Source organism: Trematosphaeria pertusa (assembly GCF_010094035.1).
Source record: "Trematosphaeria pertusa strain CBS 122368 unplaced genomic scaffold BU26scaffold_6, whole genome shotgun sequence".
Classification (NCBI taxonomy): Eukaryota; Fungi; Ascomycota; class Dothideomycetes; order Pleosporales; family Trematosphaeriaceae; genus Trematosphaeria; species Trematosphaeria pertusa.
The window spans coordinates 1,635,799-1,652,958 of record NW_022987217.1 but is presented as its reverse complement, the minus strand read 5'-3'; the positions used below and the strand labels follow the sequence as shown (position 1 = coordinate 1,652,958).

The 17,160-nt window shown below is 54.7% G+C and overlaps 6 protein-coding genes across 6 annotated transcripts; 2 read left to right on the top strand and 4 right to left on the bottom strand.

Annotated features, from left to right (window-relative positions):
- Window positions 1–1,881: 1,881 nt before the first annotated feature.
- On the top strand, window positions 1,882–3,178 carry BU26DRAFT_425758 (uncharacterized protein; the record flags this gene model as incomplete). Its single annotated transcript, XM_033823641.1, has 3 exons — window positions 1,882–1,944; window positions 1,997–2,279; window positions 2,379–3,178. Coding segments are annotated over 3 exons (1,146 nt in total), but the record flags the coding sequence as incomplete, so codon positions are not given.
- Window positions 3,179–3,492: 314 nt separating this feature from the next.
- Window positions 3,493–7,618, top strand: BU26DRAFT_296814 (uncharacterized protein). Its single transcript, XM_033821719.1, has one exon. It carries the CDS (start codon window positions 3,806–3,808, stop codon window positions 7,505–7,507), a length of 3,702 nt encoding a protein of 1,233 aa, XP_033685171.1. The 5' UTR covers window positions 3,493–3,805; the 3' UTR covers window positions 7,508–7,618.
- Window positions 7,619–7,640: 22 nt separating this feature from the next.
- On the bottom strand, window positions 7,641–10,152 carry BU26DRAFT_518604 (HET-domain-containing protein). Its single transcript, XM_033828856.1, has one exon. The coding sequence runs from the start codon at window positions 9,674–9,676 to the stop codon at window positions 7,730–7,732; it is 1,947 nt and encodes a 648-aa protein (XP_033685170.1). The 5' UTR covers window positions 9,677–10,152; the 3' UTR covers window positions 7,641–7,729.
- A 570-nt stretch (window positions 10,153–10,722) lies between these two features.
- On the bottom strand, window positions 10,723–12,313 carry BU26DRAFT_518603 (uncharacterized protein). The gene is made up of 5 exons (XM_033828855.1): window positions 12,200–12,313; window positions 12,137–12,142; window positions 11,559–12,058; window positions 11,344–11,484; window positions 10,723–11,289 (listed from the first exon to the last, which is right to left on the bottom strand). Exons 1-5 carry the CDS (start codon window positions 12,289–12,291, stop codon window positions 10,805–10,807), a joined length of 1,224 nt encoding a protein of 407 aa, XP_033685169.1. The 5' UTR covers window positions 12,292–12,313; the 3' UTR covers window positions 10,723–10,804.
- Window positions 12,314–13,714: 1,401 nt separating this feature from the next.
- BU26DRAFT_564041 (uncharacterized protein) lies at window positions 13,715–14,936 on the bottom strand (the record flags this gene model as incomplete). Its single annotated transcript, XM_033833239.1, has 2 exons — window positions 13,715–14,720; window positions 14,857–14,936. The coding sequence occupies 2 exons, from the start codon at window positions 14,934–14,936 to the stop codon at window positions 13,715–13,717; spliced, it is 1,086 nt and encodes a 361-aa protein (XP_033685168.1).
- A 368-nt stretch (window positions 14,937–15,304) lies between these two features.
- Window positions 15,305–16,246, bottom strand: BU26DRAFT_604391 (uncharacterized protein; the record flags this gene model as incomplete). Its single annotated transcript, XM_033835522.1, has 2 exons — window positions 15,383–16,246; window positions 15,305–15,322 (listed from the first exon to the last, which is right to left on the bottom strand). Exons 1-2 carry the CDS (start codon window positions 16,220–16,222, stop codon window positions 15,305–15,307), a joined length of 858 nt encoding a protein of 285 aa, XP_033685167.1. The 5' UTR covers window positions 16,223–16,246.
- Window positions 16,247–17,160: the final 914 nt, after the last annotated feature.

The window sequence follows — 17,160 nt, the reverse complement described above, 5'->3', positions numbered from 1 at the left end:
TTGAGAGAACAGTCGGGAGAGCTGAATGATGAGTCGAGAGTATATTCATGCTTGGCCATGGCATCTCACCGCTTCAGACAGCCCTGACCGTGCGCGAAATTCTGCGATGGCGAGCTTTCTCTTGCGGATTGCGAGATCAGCCAGCATCACGCCCATTTGAAGCAACCGCAGTGCTCTTATCGTCTCCGTTCGTCCTCGTCCTGTCTCACAGAGTACGATGCAAAGCATGCAGCGAACGCATAGCGAGACCGCTCTTTCCGGTCCTGGCCTATAGACGCGCCGCATCCTTCCCCATTGGATGGTTCCTTCCACGAATGGAAGTCGGCACTGTTTGTTCTTGCCTCACTGGCCACTGGTGCCATGGGTACGGTTTGCAGCTTCACATACGTGTTCGCCGCCTGCACCCAGACATCATGTGCTGCGACAGCGCAACGACGGATCGAGTGAGTATCCCATCAGCCAGTCTTGTCGTTCGAGTTACGGAAATGAAATCTGCTCCACCCAAGCCTTGTTCTCCTATCGCCTTCTCTATTCGTCCTGTTTCGGCCCGGACGACGCTCGCCGGGACATGCATGGAACCTTCTCTCGGCTTGCAGATGCGCTCGCAGATGCAGACGCCGTTTGAGGCTGCGATCGTCATCCAACGTTCCGAAGGCCTTCCGATTGTCCAACCCGTAGGCACATGGCCATCGAGCAGGGGATGGTCGAAGGCTCACCAACGCTTCGCAAAAGGCTATAACCCGGTCACCAGAGCCTAGGGAAAGCACTCGTCGTCCGAATTTTCCTGCCCAAAAAGCACGAAAGCCTCAGCGAAAATGCGTGGGAGGGTGGGCCGCTCGTTCTACTGGGTCAACTCCAGGCAGCGACATACACCAGAGCCACAGCATCTCAAATACACATCGCCACCTCGAGCGCGTACGCGTGTCCTCATCAATCCGCGTCTACCCCGCCATGGCCGGCAGAATGACTGGCTGTTTGGTGTAGATGCGTACGACGCACAGCCACCCGCGCCACAGATGGCGCCACAAGTGCTGGCATGCGAAGCTTGGGGAAGCTGGATCCCGACCCTGCGTGGATCATGGCAGCTGAAAGACGTGTGCCGTCCGCCCATATCCATGCTACGTTGTATCGGTACTTGGGCAGCAATCCGGCAGAGTTTTCGCATGCAGCGCGCATTGCTTCTGCGCCAGATCTGGCTGTATGACGGCGCCAGGATGTGAGATATCTGGCGTTGTTGGAAAGCAATCGTCCACTCGCAGCAGCGACACGTTCCCAGCTGCTGCAGCAATAACTTCTGCTCCAGGACGCCGCGCCAATAGCAGCTATCCCAGCGATGCAGGCTGCACGGCGCTACGCTGCCCGCATATGCGGCCGCTCTCGGCTTAGCGAGCCCGTCATGTCGAGTTACAAGGCGACACGCCAGTCAACCTTTCCTCTCTCCTCCCGTCCCCCCGACCCCTTCATTGCGCCCGCGAATGCCAGCGCGAGACGTCTCATAGTCACGATAGAGTGACTGCGGGCAGGGCATTGACTGGCGAAGTCCATTGATGCCCGCCGACCCCCGACCTCGCACCTGACCAGTCTTCTCACGCCCTGTGCGCCGTTGCCATCATGCCCGCTCAATTCCATTCCTAGATTTGCCTCACTTACACACTTACAACAACCGATAATTTGGCCGCTGGCTTTGGCCTAAAATAAAGATTTGTCTGGCGCGCCGTCTCAGCGAGGTGGATAAAGCAGGGAGCCGTGCGCCATCGTTCCGAGCACTGATCACTACTGACCGCCTTCTACTTGTTGACCAAGTACCACCTTTCGACGCTGTCGAACGTTCCACGACACCCCCACGAGCTGCGCATCGTTTGCTGGAACATATTGTAATAACTCGTCATGGGTGTTGGAGAGACCATCACCGTCATCAACCGCTCGGGCAAGGTGGTGAGCAGCGTGAGTGCGCCGATGGCCTTCTACTCAGTCCCCACGTACTGACCTCTTTCAGAGCAAGCACCTCGTCAATGTCTTCAAGGAGGCCAAGTCGGCCTACCGCGAGCGCAAGGCCGAGATCAAGGCCGAACGCAATGCTGCCCTGCAGGAGAAGAAGCTTCGCGAAGGCATCAAGTCCCTCCGACTCGACGACGACGTGCGATCGCGAGCATCCTCCCGTCATTCGAAGCATTCCAAAGCTACCCACCGTTCGAAATCGCACCGTCACCCCAAGCCGCCGCTCGAGCGGGGCTTCACCGACAGCTTCTATGCCAACGACGAGAGCCCTCGACGCAGCCGTCACCGCTACGAGCAGGACCTCGCGGGGGAAGCACGGGAGGGACATCACAAGGAATTGATAAGGAGACACACCGACATGCATATTCCGGCCCCGCAAGTAAAGACAACACGCTCGCATTCGGAGCCCCACATTGACATGGACCTGGCGTACGGCGAGCTGCCCCCGCCGCTGCCGTCGAGGCGATACGATGACGGAGAGCTGCGGGAAAAGGCGTCGAAGCTCACCATGCTCCTCGACGAGGCCAATTGTTTACAGCACTCCGTCACCGCCATGATCGACAACCTGCAGAAGAACCCTGATGCCCTTGCTGCGGTCGCGCTTACCCTTGCCGAGATCAGCAACATCGTTGGTAAGATGGGACCCGGCGTCCTAACCGTGCTCAAGGGCAGCTTTCCAGCCGTCGTTGCTCTGCTTGCCAGCCCGCAGTTTATGATTGCAGCCGGAGTTGGCGTCGGTGTCACTATCGTCGCCCTTGGTGGCTATAAGATTATCAAGAAGCTGCAGGCGCAGAAAGACGGAGAGCGCGCCATGGAAGAGCCCTTACAACTAGACGAGCTAGAGCCCCCGGAGCTGAGTCGCATTGAGATGTGGCGTCGCGGCATCGCAGAGGTTGAAGCCGAGAGCGCCGGCACCACCGTCGACGGCGAATTCATCACACCTGGCGCGTCCCGCCAGCTGGTTGCCGCTGGTGTTCTCGACGAAGACGACCTCAAGTCTCGAAGAAGTACCAGAATGCGAGAAGACGGAGAGCGTGGATCAAAGTCCCATCGCGCAAAATCCGTCCGCAGCTCGAAACCCACCAAGACCGCTTCCCGCAGCAAGACCGTGAAGGAGAAGACTAAGAAGAAGGAGCCCTCTCCTTTGAAGATGCTTTTCCGTTCACACACTCACAACTGAGCTTTATACTGCTTCTATCATAGCGTTTGGCGTTTCTTTTGCATTACACATACCACTTAGACCGCGCATGTGTCTAGCATTTGGCCCATGTCTTCCTTGGCACCTTTTTTTCGGTCATCATATTTCTTGTTTGGCGCTTTGGAGTCATATTCCTGTCAAGTTCACTCGATTTATACCTCTTTTGCTGTTTATACCTTTACATATGCCCTTCACTGGGCTGGAAAGGCATGTAGGTAATGCCGTCCTTTTGGATACCATAATGACTACCCACTTATACTCTTACGTCTCATTTTCTATTTCCTCTCCTTCATCTCTCCTAGCGTGCTGTTCATGAACTTATCCCGGGCAGTCTTTCAAAGTATTGTTCGTTCGAACTCTAGACAAAGGCCCGCCATAAATGTCTTTGTCCCTGTAAATCCATTTTAGATCGAGACAAGCCATTGTTTTCTTCATCAAAGAACTAGATATGATACGGGTGGCTCAAAGTTACCCCATCCCCATACCGATCGATGGGAAACACAATCAACAATCCCGGACACCGTCCATCGAACTCCTCAGGCGGCTGTTTGTCTAGCGCAACATTGACGAAATACCACGCAATTTGATACCCATCCCGGATCTATCGAAATGGCAGAGTCAGAATTGCAGCGGCTACTTAGAGACCTGAGCGACAAACTCGCGAGGGATCCCTTGAACTATTTCGACCACGAGCTAGAGTTGTATGAGGCGCATCCAAACGCCCGCGCAGCTCTCCGCGAGATTGACCCTGTCCCGGGAACAGGAGAGAGTCGATTAAGGCGATTTGACGAGGTTGATGTGAGGGAGAAGCTCGGTCAATTCGAAGAACGTTGCAAAAATATGTCGGACGAAGAGGAGAGGACAGCAGAGCGAGATCTATATGAGCAATCTAGTGACCTGCCGGCTTTGAGGCACTACCTCCGCGTAAAGCTGATGAAAACGGATCCTCCCGACACGGAGCAGTTGAGGCACTTCGTTCAGATTGAGGAGCGTGAGCGATTGGCTCGCGAACGTGAGCCTACTCCCCCTAAGCCAAGTCCTGCTCCAACCTCAAATCCCGCCCCAGAAGTGGCCCACGAGATACAGCAGCGGCAGAAGTATGATGAATTACTAGAAAGGCACAGACAGAAGTATAAGACGGAGCCTCAGGAACGAACGGGCCTCCGACACCGCATCGAACGGATGATCAACGAGGCGATCACGAAGGAGTACGTAAGGCCGATGCTAGAATCTTTCCAAGCTCAAGAGCAGTTCTACTACACGGTGGATGTCCAGGAAGCCAAGCTAAACATGGACTGTATTGTGGGCTGGATCGTGGAGTACAAAAACACCTTGGGGAAGCGAGTAGGGATTCGAAAACGAATCGAGCCACTGGGAGCTATAGATGACTTCTTCACCAGTATTATCGAGGTATTCGACTCGGTCGACTTCCTGTATGCCACCGGTCGTGAAGCAGAAACATACCGCCAAGATTATCCTGAGTACGACCTAGAGACACGCGAGCAATTGCGGGAATACATATCCGTTATTGGCCAAAGGGCTGGAGATCTCGACAACCGGTCTCTCCGCAATGCCGTTCAGTCTTTGCTGGATTCCTTCACTGAAGCAGAGATCAATGAGCTGATAGAATTATACAAGAACGATGTTTGCAAGCGACTTGAGATCCGCGAACAGATCGGACTCCTTGTGAGTCCGGCCAACGAGGGCGACACGCTCGAAAAGCTCGACAGGGTGGACCGCGACTGGGCCGATGGAGCAGAGGACGTCCCAAAAATGTACCGTGAAGATATGGATAACCGTCAAGCACTACGAGATTACATCACCAGTCTGCTCGAGAGATATTCAGACTTCGACCACCCTGAGCAGCGGCTGCGGCCTCGTCTCCTGCTTTGCATGCAGGCGTTCGACAAAGTGGATCTCGAAGCTTCGCCACTGTACCCGTTCTCCAAACGCCCAGTACGAGAACAGCAGCAACTCCGTGTTATGCTCCAGAATATCGCCGCAAATTGGTATCTGCTCGCAGCAGTCGAGGCTTTCCGCCTCGCGCACTTCGTCCCTATACAAGTGGTGCCGGAAGCTGCTCGTGTGCTGGATCCGACTGATTTGCGCAATTGGCGCTGGGGTCTGCTGAAGGCGCTGGAGAGGCTTTCCGAATCGTCCCTTAGTCAGTGTGAAGAAGCTATCAAATTGATAAATGAGGGTATTGAGTATAGGAGGACGGTGGATCGAGAGGCTGGAGCAGAAAACGAGGACAATTACTACCTGCAGTTGGCAGATGTGGGGTATGCGCAGAATGCCCTGGACAGGATGAATGGAGGAGGAAAGGGGAAGGGAAAACAAAAGGAACGTTCTCCTATACGATCTCCAAGTAGGGGCGACCGTAGAGACGATGATGATAAGGACGATGGTCGTGGCGATGACGGCAAAGGAGGCGGTAGGATCGGTAAAGCTAGCGGTCCGCACAAGGGTCAGTCGAAGGCAACCTCCAAGAAGGATCCAACCCCACCGCCGCCTCCAGAGCGAACTCCTCCCCGTTCATCACCCCGCCAGACTAGATCGAGCTCTCGAAGGAGCAATCGCGGCCACGATGACCCACATCTCCCTCAACCATCCACAGGGAAAACTCCTCCACGTTCGCCACCCCGCCGAAGCAAATCAAGCTCTCAAAAGAGCGATGGAAAGGGCGATGACGGAAAGGATGGAGGTGCGGTCGGTCAGAGCCCTGAATTAGACCCCAACGATCCGGACTACGATCTTTACAAAGACCCAACGCCGCCTCCACTTCCAAGGAGAAGCCCTCGTCGCTCGCCACGCAGCAGGAGCAAGTCTAGCAGCGGTGGATTAGATCCGAATGATCCCGACTACGACCTTTACAAAGATCCAACTCCGCCGCCGGCTCCTGAGAGAAGCCCTCGTCGCTCGCCTCCCGGACAGAGCACATCGAGTCCTAATGCTGGCCCGCCTTCTACCGAGAAGTCAGCATCGCCATCGAAGACCCCGTCGAGCACGTCTTCCTCCCGAAAACGCAAGCGCAAGGACTGGGCCGACCGCGCATTCAAACCCAACCCGCCGCCCAGCAAGAAATCGAAGCCTACTCCTCCTTCCACATCTACCCGCAGCAATTCCAGCATCTCAACCCTATCATCAGCGCGCACGATTCCTACCCCGTCCTCATACCGTTCGCGACGTAAAGCTAGCACTTCAACCCTCTCATCAGCGCGTACCATATCTACCCCGTCCTCCACCCGCATCCGTTCTAGTACTAGCGGCACTACTAGGAGTGCGGACTCGTTCTGGTCGTGGATATCTCCCCCCAGCCGGAATGATCGGGCTTCAGATGGGGATTATGTGCCTGAGGAAGAGAGCTTGTCCGATGTGGATGCGAGTCCGTCGGAGCTGACGCTTGTTAGGGGGGTGAGGAGGGTGCCTACTAGGGCGTGGCCTGGGGTGCCGAGTGAGATTTTGGAAGAGGAGGAGGACGAGGATGAGGACGAAGAGGAGGGGCAGGATGAAGACGATGAAGAGGGTGAAGAGGAGATGCAAGATGCGACAACGAGTGAAGACGATGCAGAGATGCATCAAGGGGAGGGCGGAAATCAAGAACCCGCGGATACAGACGAAGAGCTACCAGATGCCAGCGCTCTCGATCCCGATCCAGCCCAAGACCTATCCGAAGCGAGCAACAGCGACGAAGATCTCGCAGACGCCGCGGACGATCTATCCGAGACGCAGCTCTCCGATCCTTCGGATGAAGAGTACGACGAGGAATACGTAGTGTACCCCGACGAGGCCGTCCGCGATCCAGTCAGGCAGTGGCGATCCGACTACGCCGACTCCGCGAGTTCAGAGCACATGGTCGATCATGATGAAGAGATAGGGGACGCCGCGCTCGAGTCTGGAGATGAGGGAGCGGAGGCTGACGAGGAGGGGTTGGATAGGGAAGAGCTTGGAGATGCTGAGGAACTCGACGGGGGCGAGGAGGAAGAAAGGCCTGGCTCTGAGGGTGTGGGCGGAGAGGAGACGCGCCGCATGCAGGGGAGAGTTTCGTATGATGACTTTGGCTGTATTTTCGAAGAAGAAGAGGACGAGGAGGACGAGAAAGAAGAAGAAGAAGGGGTAGAGGAGGAGCAAGAGGAGAAGGAGGCGGAGGTAGAGGAGGAAGAAGAGGAATACGAGCCGCCTGAGCATTTCGAGGCCCCTAGCCCCGGGTCCTCTGCCGCGGGGTCCGCTCCTTCGCGGGGGAGCGGGAGCACACGGCATATCAGGCTCGGGCCGGGAGAGTCTCTCATCATCACCGCTGACCGAGAGTAGGAGGCATTTTGGAGGAAATGTAAATAAATTAGCAGAGGTAGGTGTTTCTGTAGGTTTGTTTCGTGCTTTGGTGCTTTTGTTTTTAGTCGTAGTCTCGCGTTTTCAGGTGCATTCGTTAGCGTTTCTTAGGTCGCGGAAGGAATGTTAGATTTTGTATTTGGTTCGCTTCTGATAAATACACATTAACCTGGGCTCTTAAAAACGGATGACGGTCCCTGAACATTACACGATCACGAAGTTATTCGGACCTCTACCTCTCGAATCCTCCACCTCATCGAAACTCTCGGCTTCGGCAACGAAGCATAGCCCAACAATACTGAGGTGCGGATCGGCGCTGTTCCTGTCGATAGGATCATTGCCGACAGGGCGCAACAGGAATGCAGTAGCCGCCGGAGTTATTTCACCCGGCCTCGATCGCGGCTTCATGACGAAATCTCCATCTTGGATCGAGCAGGAGGTGACTCCTGGTATGTACACAGGGCCCCCTTGGGTGTCGATCCGTGTGTAGAAGAGACTGTGGTGTTTTAGGAGCTCGGCCACTTGCTTGATCCTCCATTGGTTTTGGAAGTTCTCCTGGAGTTCCGCCTCCGTCGGGTTTTCTGAGGCCTGGTGAGCTTCTTGGATGGCTTCGTCGATGGCGTCCTCGAATATCCCAAGCAACTCGCTGTATCGTCGGTGTTCGGGGGTGAGATTGGGTGCATCGACATCTGGAAGAATTATGAGGAAAAATTTCTTCACGAACTCCAGCATTGCGTCGCGTGTATCAAAGCAGAGGCGCATATCCATGATCGCAGCACTCAGGATTTGTGCCAAAAGGCGTTGAGAAGCAGAACCCTCTTCGACTTCGACGGATTTCCGGCAATGGGAAAACATCATTGCAATGTCCTTACAAGTAGTGGGTGATGCGGTCTGACTCCCATAACTTGTACCATTAGACATATGCGACTGTTGCTCAGGATCGCCCTGCTTGTCCGGCCTCCGGAAATCTTGAAACACATGGCGCAAAATATCTCGGCTGTGCACTTGGTTGGGTGCTTCGGATGACAGTTCACAGTTCTGAGATGGGTGTCTGGTGTCACTGAGGGAGAATCGTTTTGCTGAGAAGCGTGCGCTGTTCCATTTCGGGACCCAGGATGGTATGCCAGAATTCCCCTGAGAGAGTGAACCAAAAGCGGTCACATGTTGCAAAAGGGTCAGGAAATGGCCGGCTTTTATGCAAATGCCTGCAAAGCCAGAGTATATGCCAGTCCAGTGAATCCCGTAGTTTACAGGCAGATCTTTGAGTTCGTTTGCCATGCCGTAAAGCGCGAAAATTCGGTCTCTTGGGTCAGAGCATTCGGACATGTCGAATTCGAAAATCATGTCCAGCAGTTGGTGCGACGGTGTGCTGAGAGATGCGATTGTTGCTAGGGATGTTTCTAGGGAGCGTGCAGAGCTGATTCTCAAGGATTCCCGCCCCGGTAGATAGGAATGAAGCATTCTAGAGCCCCGAGCAAACCACTGCCAGGGTATTTTGAACCTGCCGCACCTGACGGTCATGTCAACCGCCAAGGCCACCTCTTGCAAGATCCATCTGCGTCGGAACCAAGGCCTTGCGAGAAAGCGGTCGACCGTTGTCTCGGCGTCCTTCTGCCACGGATTGCTCAGGAGAGCACGCCATTCCATGATCTTGCCGTCATCGTGTCCAGCGACGGCCATCTCTCTGAAGAAGCTGAAAAGCCATTCAATTCGATCATGAGGCAGAGTTTCACCGAGCCACACATGCACTTTGTGAGCTCGACTGTATATCTGGCCCATCATTTGGACTTGGATGTTCTTCTCTTCGTTATCCTTCTGGTTGATGCAGACGGAGTCAACCCAAAGCGACCGAGGACTAGTAGATTTGCGTAATCGGCGGAGAAGATTGTCGACGGAGGCCGTGACCTCTATGATCTGGCCCTCACACTCCAATTGGTGCGAAAGGATCGGCTCACCCCACGTGTAGGATATAGCCTCGTACGGTGGTGGAGATAGGTCGTCGTATTGACCAAGTGTCTGGAGACCATGCGTATGTATCAACCGCACCTGCAGGCTTTCTGAATAGGTGGAGGCAGGCAGAAGGATAAGGATGCGAATAGCATCCGCAGGTTTCAAGGAAGCGTATTCGTAAGGCGGCTGACTGATACCCATCTTAGTGAGTTTGTGAGAAGGGTCAGACAGGCTGCAGAGATGCAAGTTTGGTTGATCTTTTGAGCGATTGTGGAGGTGCGAGTATATAACAACGATTCTTAGAAGCTCTGCCCAAGGCTCGGTAGGCAACGGTTCGACTGGTTCTGGAGCCCTGCATGGCGATCATACCAATTCCGGCGCTTGCATGAAGACCGGTGAGCACACCGTTCAGTGTTGTAGCATTCAGACTATACATATTAAAGATGTCCTTCTCATTGGTTCTTTAAGGCGAAGCACGACTGAGCCCGTTGATCGTTTTCATGCGTGTCGCCGCCGGTGGGGAAACGACCGGGTGCGGGCGCGGGGAAGAAGACGCAGATACGGGGGGGTTGGACGCAATCGCAGCTCCCCTGCGGCATACGGCCCTGCAGGGAATGCGCGCAGTAGTAAGAGTCCGGTGGGGAGGAAACGACGTGCTCCGGATGATGATGGTGATGGTGATCATAAGGTTGCTGTTTGAGAGCGTTCCAAGGTTGGTGTTAAACAGAATACGGCGCTTAGCTAAGCACCGGGCGGGCACTGCTATCAAGCCACACGGCTACAGCCACAGCTACAGCCACGGCCTCAGCAGGGCGTCAGTGTTGCCTCCCACTCACACCAGCGATGTCCTCCAGCCCAGAGAGTCCAGCCAACGCCACGCCCGAGCGACGTCGCATGCTTCGCACTAGGGAGATGCGCGACCTTGAATACGCATGCGGAGGCGATGGCGAGGTTCAGTGAGCTGAAAGCGGATGCGCTTGATAGTAGGGCGGAGGCGTATGAGAGGCGAGCAGGGGCGCGGGAGTGGATCGCTAAGCTGGTGTTATTGGAGAGGAGACTGGCAGGGCTACGGGATGAGGAGGGGATGAGGCGGGGTTTTGAGCGGGCTGGCGGATGAGGGAATAGGAGTTGGGGGACGCCGGGACGCTGGATGTGGACGATGCGAACGGTGGATGAGTGCAGGTGCATACGTGGAAATCCGAAATGTAGCGGCATTCAGGGGAACTTTTTGCATTATAAGGGGTTGTTCTAGATTCTAAATACGCGGAACTCCTGCGTTGCACAGTCACCACAATACACATTACAGCACCACACCATCACTCACCCCCATCAATCCCCTTTCTCCGCCTCACCCTCCGGCAACGTCCCCCTTCTCCCCCACCGAATCCCCTTCATCGTCCTATCCTCATCCTTCCCCGGCCACATAATATCGCCCCTCCACAGCGCCCTCACGCAAAAGCCCGCTGTAAGCAACCACATAACAACCAGCAGCAGTGTTAGCCCACTACAAAAGCCATTAATCCCGGAACTATCCAGCGCCCTTCCCATCTGAATAGCGGCCAAGCAAAGCCCCGCATTCGGGAAGATAAACGCCCACCAATTCAGCGTAAACGTCATGCGGCGCAGCCCGAACAACACCGCGATGGTCGTGATGCAGAAGAACCAGAAGGCGAACAGGATGATGAAGAAGCCGGACACGATGCCTATGCCTTGGACCAGCACGCCGTTGGGCAGCGCGCCGCGCGTCCAGTTGGAGCCGGGGACGACGCTGGGGGCTTGCGTGGCGAGCGAGATGAGGCCTGCGGCGGTGTAGCCTGGGCGAGTTTAGTGAGTGTGTAGAGGAGATCTGAAGGGGTGGGAATATGTACCTGCGGGCCCGACGGAAACGTACATGCCGGGTCTTGTTGGCGGCGCGGGCAGTGCGCTCGTCATCAGGCGCTGCATGTAGAGCGCGTACATCATGAGCGAAACGATCCACGCGAGGCCCTGGAGGCAGACGGCTCCAACCCCTTTCTCCACAGTCAGCGCGTTATCCTCCTGTTGCCTAGCCTGGCCTAGCCAAGACTGGGGGGTTCTTCCTTACACATATACCAGCCCTGCAGCGCCGGCTGACTAGGAATCATCGTCCCCGCCATCGTGCCGACAACCAGCAGCGGATAGATCGGAAAAATCCACGCCGGCACCGCATCCGTAACCTTCAAGCGCTCGGTATGGAAGAAGAAATAGTACTGCGCTACAGACACGATAAACACCGTCCCGCAGTACATCCAGAAGCACACCTCGAGCGCCTTGACGAGCCAGGGCCCCGTCGCCGGCACGCCGTACGCCTGCGTGCAGTTCAGGATCAGCGCGATGGACACCCAGTACGTGCCGTAGAAGAGGCCTTCGACGGGGTGGTGCAGCGACGCGATCAGCTTCTGCGGGACGAGGATGAAGCGCGTGGTCATGAGCAGGTTGAAGAGCGTGAAGAGCACGAGGTCGAGGATGAAGAAGAGCTTGCCGATGGTTTGCAGGCCGGGGAAGCGGTTCGGTGTGTTGGCTAGGACGACGGCGAGAGAGCCTGTTGACATGGTTGCTGCGAACCTGGAAGCCGAGGCGGAGAGTCAGCCTGTGTGTGCTTTGCTTTGTTTTCCTTCCGGTGGATACGGGACGTGAGCTCACCATGGCCTGCGTGCATGTTAGCAATTTTGTCCAAGATGCACAAAGCCATGTCCTTCGACTCACCACGTGAAGTGCGCGATCCTATCCCTCAGCCCCGCGGTATGCGGGGGCGCGCCCTTGACACCATCCGCATGCGCCTTCTCGGTGAAGCGCATGTCAAAAGTCGATATTTCGAAGCGCGGAATTCATCTCGCGTCTTGGATTCTCCCATTTTTGTAGTCCTGGCGCCAGGTTTGGTCGTGTGATGTCATGGTGGAATATGGTGTGGTAGTGTGCGCCGGAGAAGATGGCGTCTTAGCGTCTTCGTGGCATGAGCTTAACGAGCCGACTTCCGAGCAAGGGCACATGATCGCCACGGTGTCTTGAAGAATAGTGGAAATGTCTTAGGTGTGTGTACCTCTGCATTTGCCTCGTTACTTGACCTGTGAAAAGGATGGAGGTTGGCGGCTTCTGCTCACGCTGCCTCTGGCATCGACGTCTGCTTCGCTGGTCGTGCTGCTTCGATCGGACTTCGAATTTTCCGCCTTGCCGTTTCTTCGACTCTCGCGCTCAATCCAAATATTGGCATTGCACAAAGGATACTTATCGGCTTCTCCTCACGCCAGTATTCAAAGAAGCATGTGAAGCTTGGCGGTCTACATATTACTAAGGATGCTCCTTCACCCCTCTATCAAGTCCAAAGCGAGCAATTATTCGACTTAACCCGCCTTCAAAAACGGAAGACGAATCAAGTCTTAGAATTAATCAGCCTTGAAAAACCAAGACGAAATTCAAAAGTTCCTTTCCGCTGCCCGCCCTCCTGCTTGTGTTTTCCTGGAATCTTGATCGCTCTTGGCGCCTCTCTCCGTTGAACAAGAGATGCCGATACTTACATTTTATAAGCTTTTTGCAGCAGGCTAAGCTGCAGCTAAGGCTGGAAGCGCTACATACAGGTTAGTTGTGCCGTCGGCTCGTCGATTCGTCAGAACTCTCATGGAGAAATAAGGTAAACAGAGCGTTGGACTCCTTCCGCTGAGCAGAGTACCTTTTCACGATCTTTTCGACCTCCTCGTCCGAGCTTCGCCCAGCTAGTCTGTATCAACACTGCAAGCGTCGTGTGGGGCTTCCTCCGGGTCTCCTCATCCCTCTCTCCCGGACGCTGCTCTTGGCCTGCGTCCTCCTGGGCCCGCTCAAAGGGTCCCTGAGCCATCCGCTAGTAGTGCTCCTAGAGATCGACTAACCCGAAGTACGCCTTTCATATACCGAGGGAGATTGTTCCTTGAACGACGGGCGGAGGGGCATACTAGCTACGACGGCTAGGCACCGTTGCAGGGACTTTGAGGCTGGAGAATATGCCAGGTCAAGCCCAAGAATTCATTGCTAAAAGGTAAATGAAGTGGTTGGTGTTGCACCTGGGAGAAGTGAGGCGAATCACCTTAAGGCTCACCACTAACGCGTGAGCACGTGTTGGTCTATTCCCTATCTAGGTATGGTTCCTGAGGTCCTTGGGCACCGAGTCCCACAAAGCCCTCTCCGATTAACATGACTGAAGTATGACATATCCCATACTACTTTCCTCTACACAGTGCTCAACTCCACTCAACGGATCCGATAAGCCGTTAGATCCCATGCCCTCGCCACCACCCTGCCCTCAAGTCCTCCCGGAAATTGTGGCCCGCTCCACGTGTCGATTCTCTGAATCCAGCCTTGAACAGAGAAGTCCGTATTTTCCGTCGTAATAACATAGCAATCATCCTTGTCCAAGGATGCCTCGATTTTATACCCGAGCTCCTGCAACTCCACGAGCACGGGGAAGATGTTGATCACTGGCCTGTGCGGGATGGGCCGATGAACGGGGGGCCACACATCGCGCCAGGGGCGCGTTTCGAGCCGCACACGGATCGTTGCGCCGCTCTTTAGGCGGGCTAATTCTCGCAGCGCCTGGCAGATTTCGTCGATTTCGTAGTTGTCTCCGTACGAATCCAACGCAGGTCTCCCGATCGGAACGTGCACTTTCGAAACAATCTGCGTTGGCTCTAGCCCGCATATCCGCCTATTCTCGTCGAAGAAACGCTTGATATGCGAATAGTCAGTGAACCGAAATGCAGAGATCCGGTAGCACGTCTCCGTCAGCTCGGCCAGGAAGTCCTTGCCGACGGCCTCGCGATCCAGGACGTGTTTGTGCTCTAGGAGGCATTCATCGGGCGTCAGGACGGCTTCGCCGCTTTCCAGAATCGTTTGGCTGATGGGGACGACGGCTTCGGGCCCGATTATGCCCTTGTACACGAGCTCCCGGAGCTCGCGAGGCAGCTTTGTCGACACGGTCCCGCACAGCGCCAGACATGGTAGCTTGAAGTATTGCGCGCTGAGACGCTGCACTGTCTTCCTGGCTAGCTCCTGCTCTTTGACTTTGTCCGATAAGTCGCGCTTGCGGTTGGCGCTTTCGCTCTGCATGGTTTCGAGCTTCGTGGCGAGGGCTTCGCGCCGGCAGGGGGGTGCGCCGCCTTGACAAAGTATGAAACGGCGGATTCGGCTTTCGAGATCGCTGACTTTGAGTGCGAGATATATAATGGCAGTTGCTAGCTCGTGGTGCTCGTAGATAGCGCTTCGTAGAGTCAGTCACAGCGAGTGGGAATTTATAAGGTAGGTACGAGGAGCTTCTATGTTTTGAGTCACCGGTGTTGGCGCACTGACTACTCAGGTCGGTGACACAAAATATACGAGCTCTCGTAGGGACTCACGCCTTTAGCTGGAGGCGACAGCGTTCAAGCCTATATGGAGCGGTGGCCACTGCGAATCCGAGCGACGTAGAGGCAGGCATTTTCCTAATGCGTATGGAAGATGATAGTTGAGGCAGAGATTTGAGGACAGCACGATGAAGGTAGAGAATTCGGCGCAGGAGCGTGGGGCGGTTTGCGCACTGAGGGCAAGCGGGGTAGTGAAACAAGGAAGGAGGCAAGGACACAAATTGCACAAGGCGGATGTGCACCCTTGGAAGGAACGACATAAGATCACGTGCCGTTTCATTCACCCCAGCACTAGGAAGTAGTCTTGGCCTGTAGAAAGTTGTATTAAAGCTGAATTCGGTTTACGATTTGAATCCCTATGCATGACGCTATAGTACTACACTCGTCATGAATCAGCTCATCCGAAGCCCATTGTCGTCGCCTTGCTCACCATATAGGGAGCTTAATTGACCTTCGTATACTGCTTCAACTGTCAGACGATCCTGCGACATCCTCAGAAATTTCCATGTATCTTACCTACTTGCCCTCCCGGAATCCGTTTCGTCCATGCTTCGACAAACGGCCCTACACAAAGACACCGCACGCTCCAAGACCATTCCGCGTGGAAGTGAGCATAGACTTTACAGCCGGCATCTTGAAGCAGACGCAGCACCGGAAACAGTGGCGTAAACTCCTCGATCGAGTCAGCAATCGGATTCTTCTTTTCCAGAAATCGCTCAAGGTTCATGCGGATATGGATATCGGCCCGACGTTTGAGACGCTCTAAGCACTTGATGCCTGCGAGTCTCTCATCGCGCTTGAGCGTGGCGAAACACTCGGGCTGTCGTCGTAATTTTGAGCGGCGCAGCTGAAAACCCCCTTTTTGAACACGAACAAGCTCGACGTGTGCGATGAATTCTGTGGGATCGATTCCGAGTCCGAATTCGTCTGTATCCAGGTACTTCGGAATGGCCTCCGGTAATGAGAAGCGGAACCGCTGTGTGCGATACCAGGTCTCGGCAAGTTCCCGAAGCACTTCATTGCCAACATACTCGCCGTTCCACCAATGTGCATCACGACCTAGCGTACGCATTTTACGCCTCCAAAAGGCCGGCTTGTGGATCAATGATGGACCAACAATGTCCTCGTACACGGCGTCCCGAAGTTCTCGGGGCAACGTGGCCCACATCTGTTCGCACAAGGCTCGGCACGAGAGCTTAGCGTAGTGTTCGAGCTCTGCATTCTTGGCGTCCTCATCCTGCTGTTTCGTGGTTCCTTTCGTAAACGTGGGCGGGTAGAAGAACAGGGAGTTGAGTTTCTTTCGAAGGCGTTCGGCGTCGGCGAGGGCAGAACGGCCTTCTGGTGATGATGCCCACTCCATGAGATAGGTTGAGGGGGTTGTGGGTGGGGCAGAGTGGTGAGGCAGGGATGGAGGTTCCGTAGTTGTTATAAAGCTACTAACGTTTAGGTATGAGTCAGCAGACATTCATTCACTCTTTATGCCTAGACTAGAGCGGGGGTCATACCACTCGAGGTGAAAGCACCTCTTTATCTTTCACCTGTAAGAGACCTCGCTCTTAGCCTTGTCAGTCCTCCCTCCACTTAAGCTTTTAATACCCTTGATCCTGCATAATCAAAGACGTTATCCCTCAAAGAGTGCTGAATTGCCATTCTTCGTGTTCCTTCTCGAGAACCGTAGGGGGGCTGGCCGACTCGACTCGAAGTTCCTCGTTCCCCCTGCCTTTGTGATTAGCGCCTTCGAAGCAGCCTGCATATCAGAATACTTGATCGCTTTACCTCGGCATGTTTCCTTATCAAAGTAGCTAACTCTTGGGGAAGACACACCTCTTTATGGAGAATTACTCCTAGCCTACTTGCGCGGCCACGTTGGACCGGACAAAGTAAAATAACGTGACTGGAATCATGCAGGCGATCAAATATGGGCAAAAGCCTGGCCGGCTTCTTCGCGAAAGCTATAATTTGCATTTTGCTTCTCTCGTCAAAGGATGGTAGCTTCACATTGTTCTTGACAGGCGCCCTAATGTCAAGCAAAATCTCGAGTCCCTTGAGTTCGCTTTCGTGTCATCGGTTTTCACATACCCTCTCAGAAACCTCCGGGTGACGCATTAGGACTGCAGGGCTTAATGAGACGTCCGGCACATCCTTCACAGAAACTCCAGTTTCATTTCGGGGTCGCAGGGAAAGTCGAACCGCACTGTGCGACACAATTCTCCGAACTCCGTGAGAAATTCGGCACAAAGGGGCTCAATAGCCCAACAATGCCAATCACGGCGAGCGCACTCGAGCTTTCTGTTGATG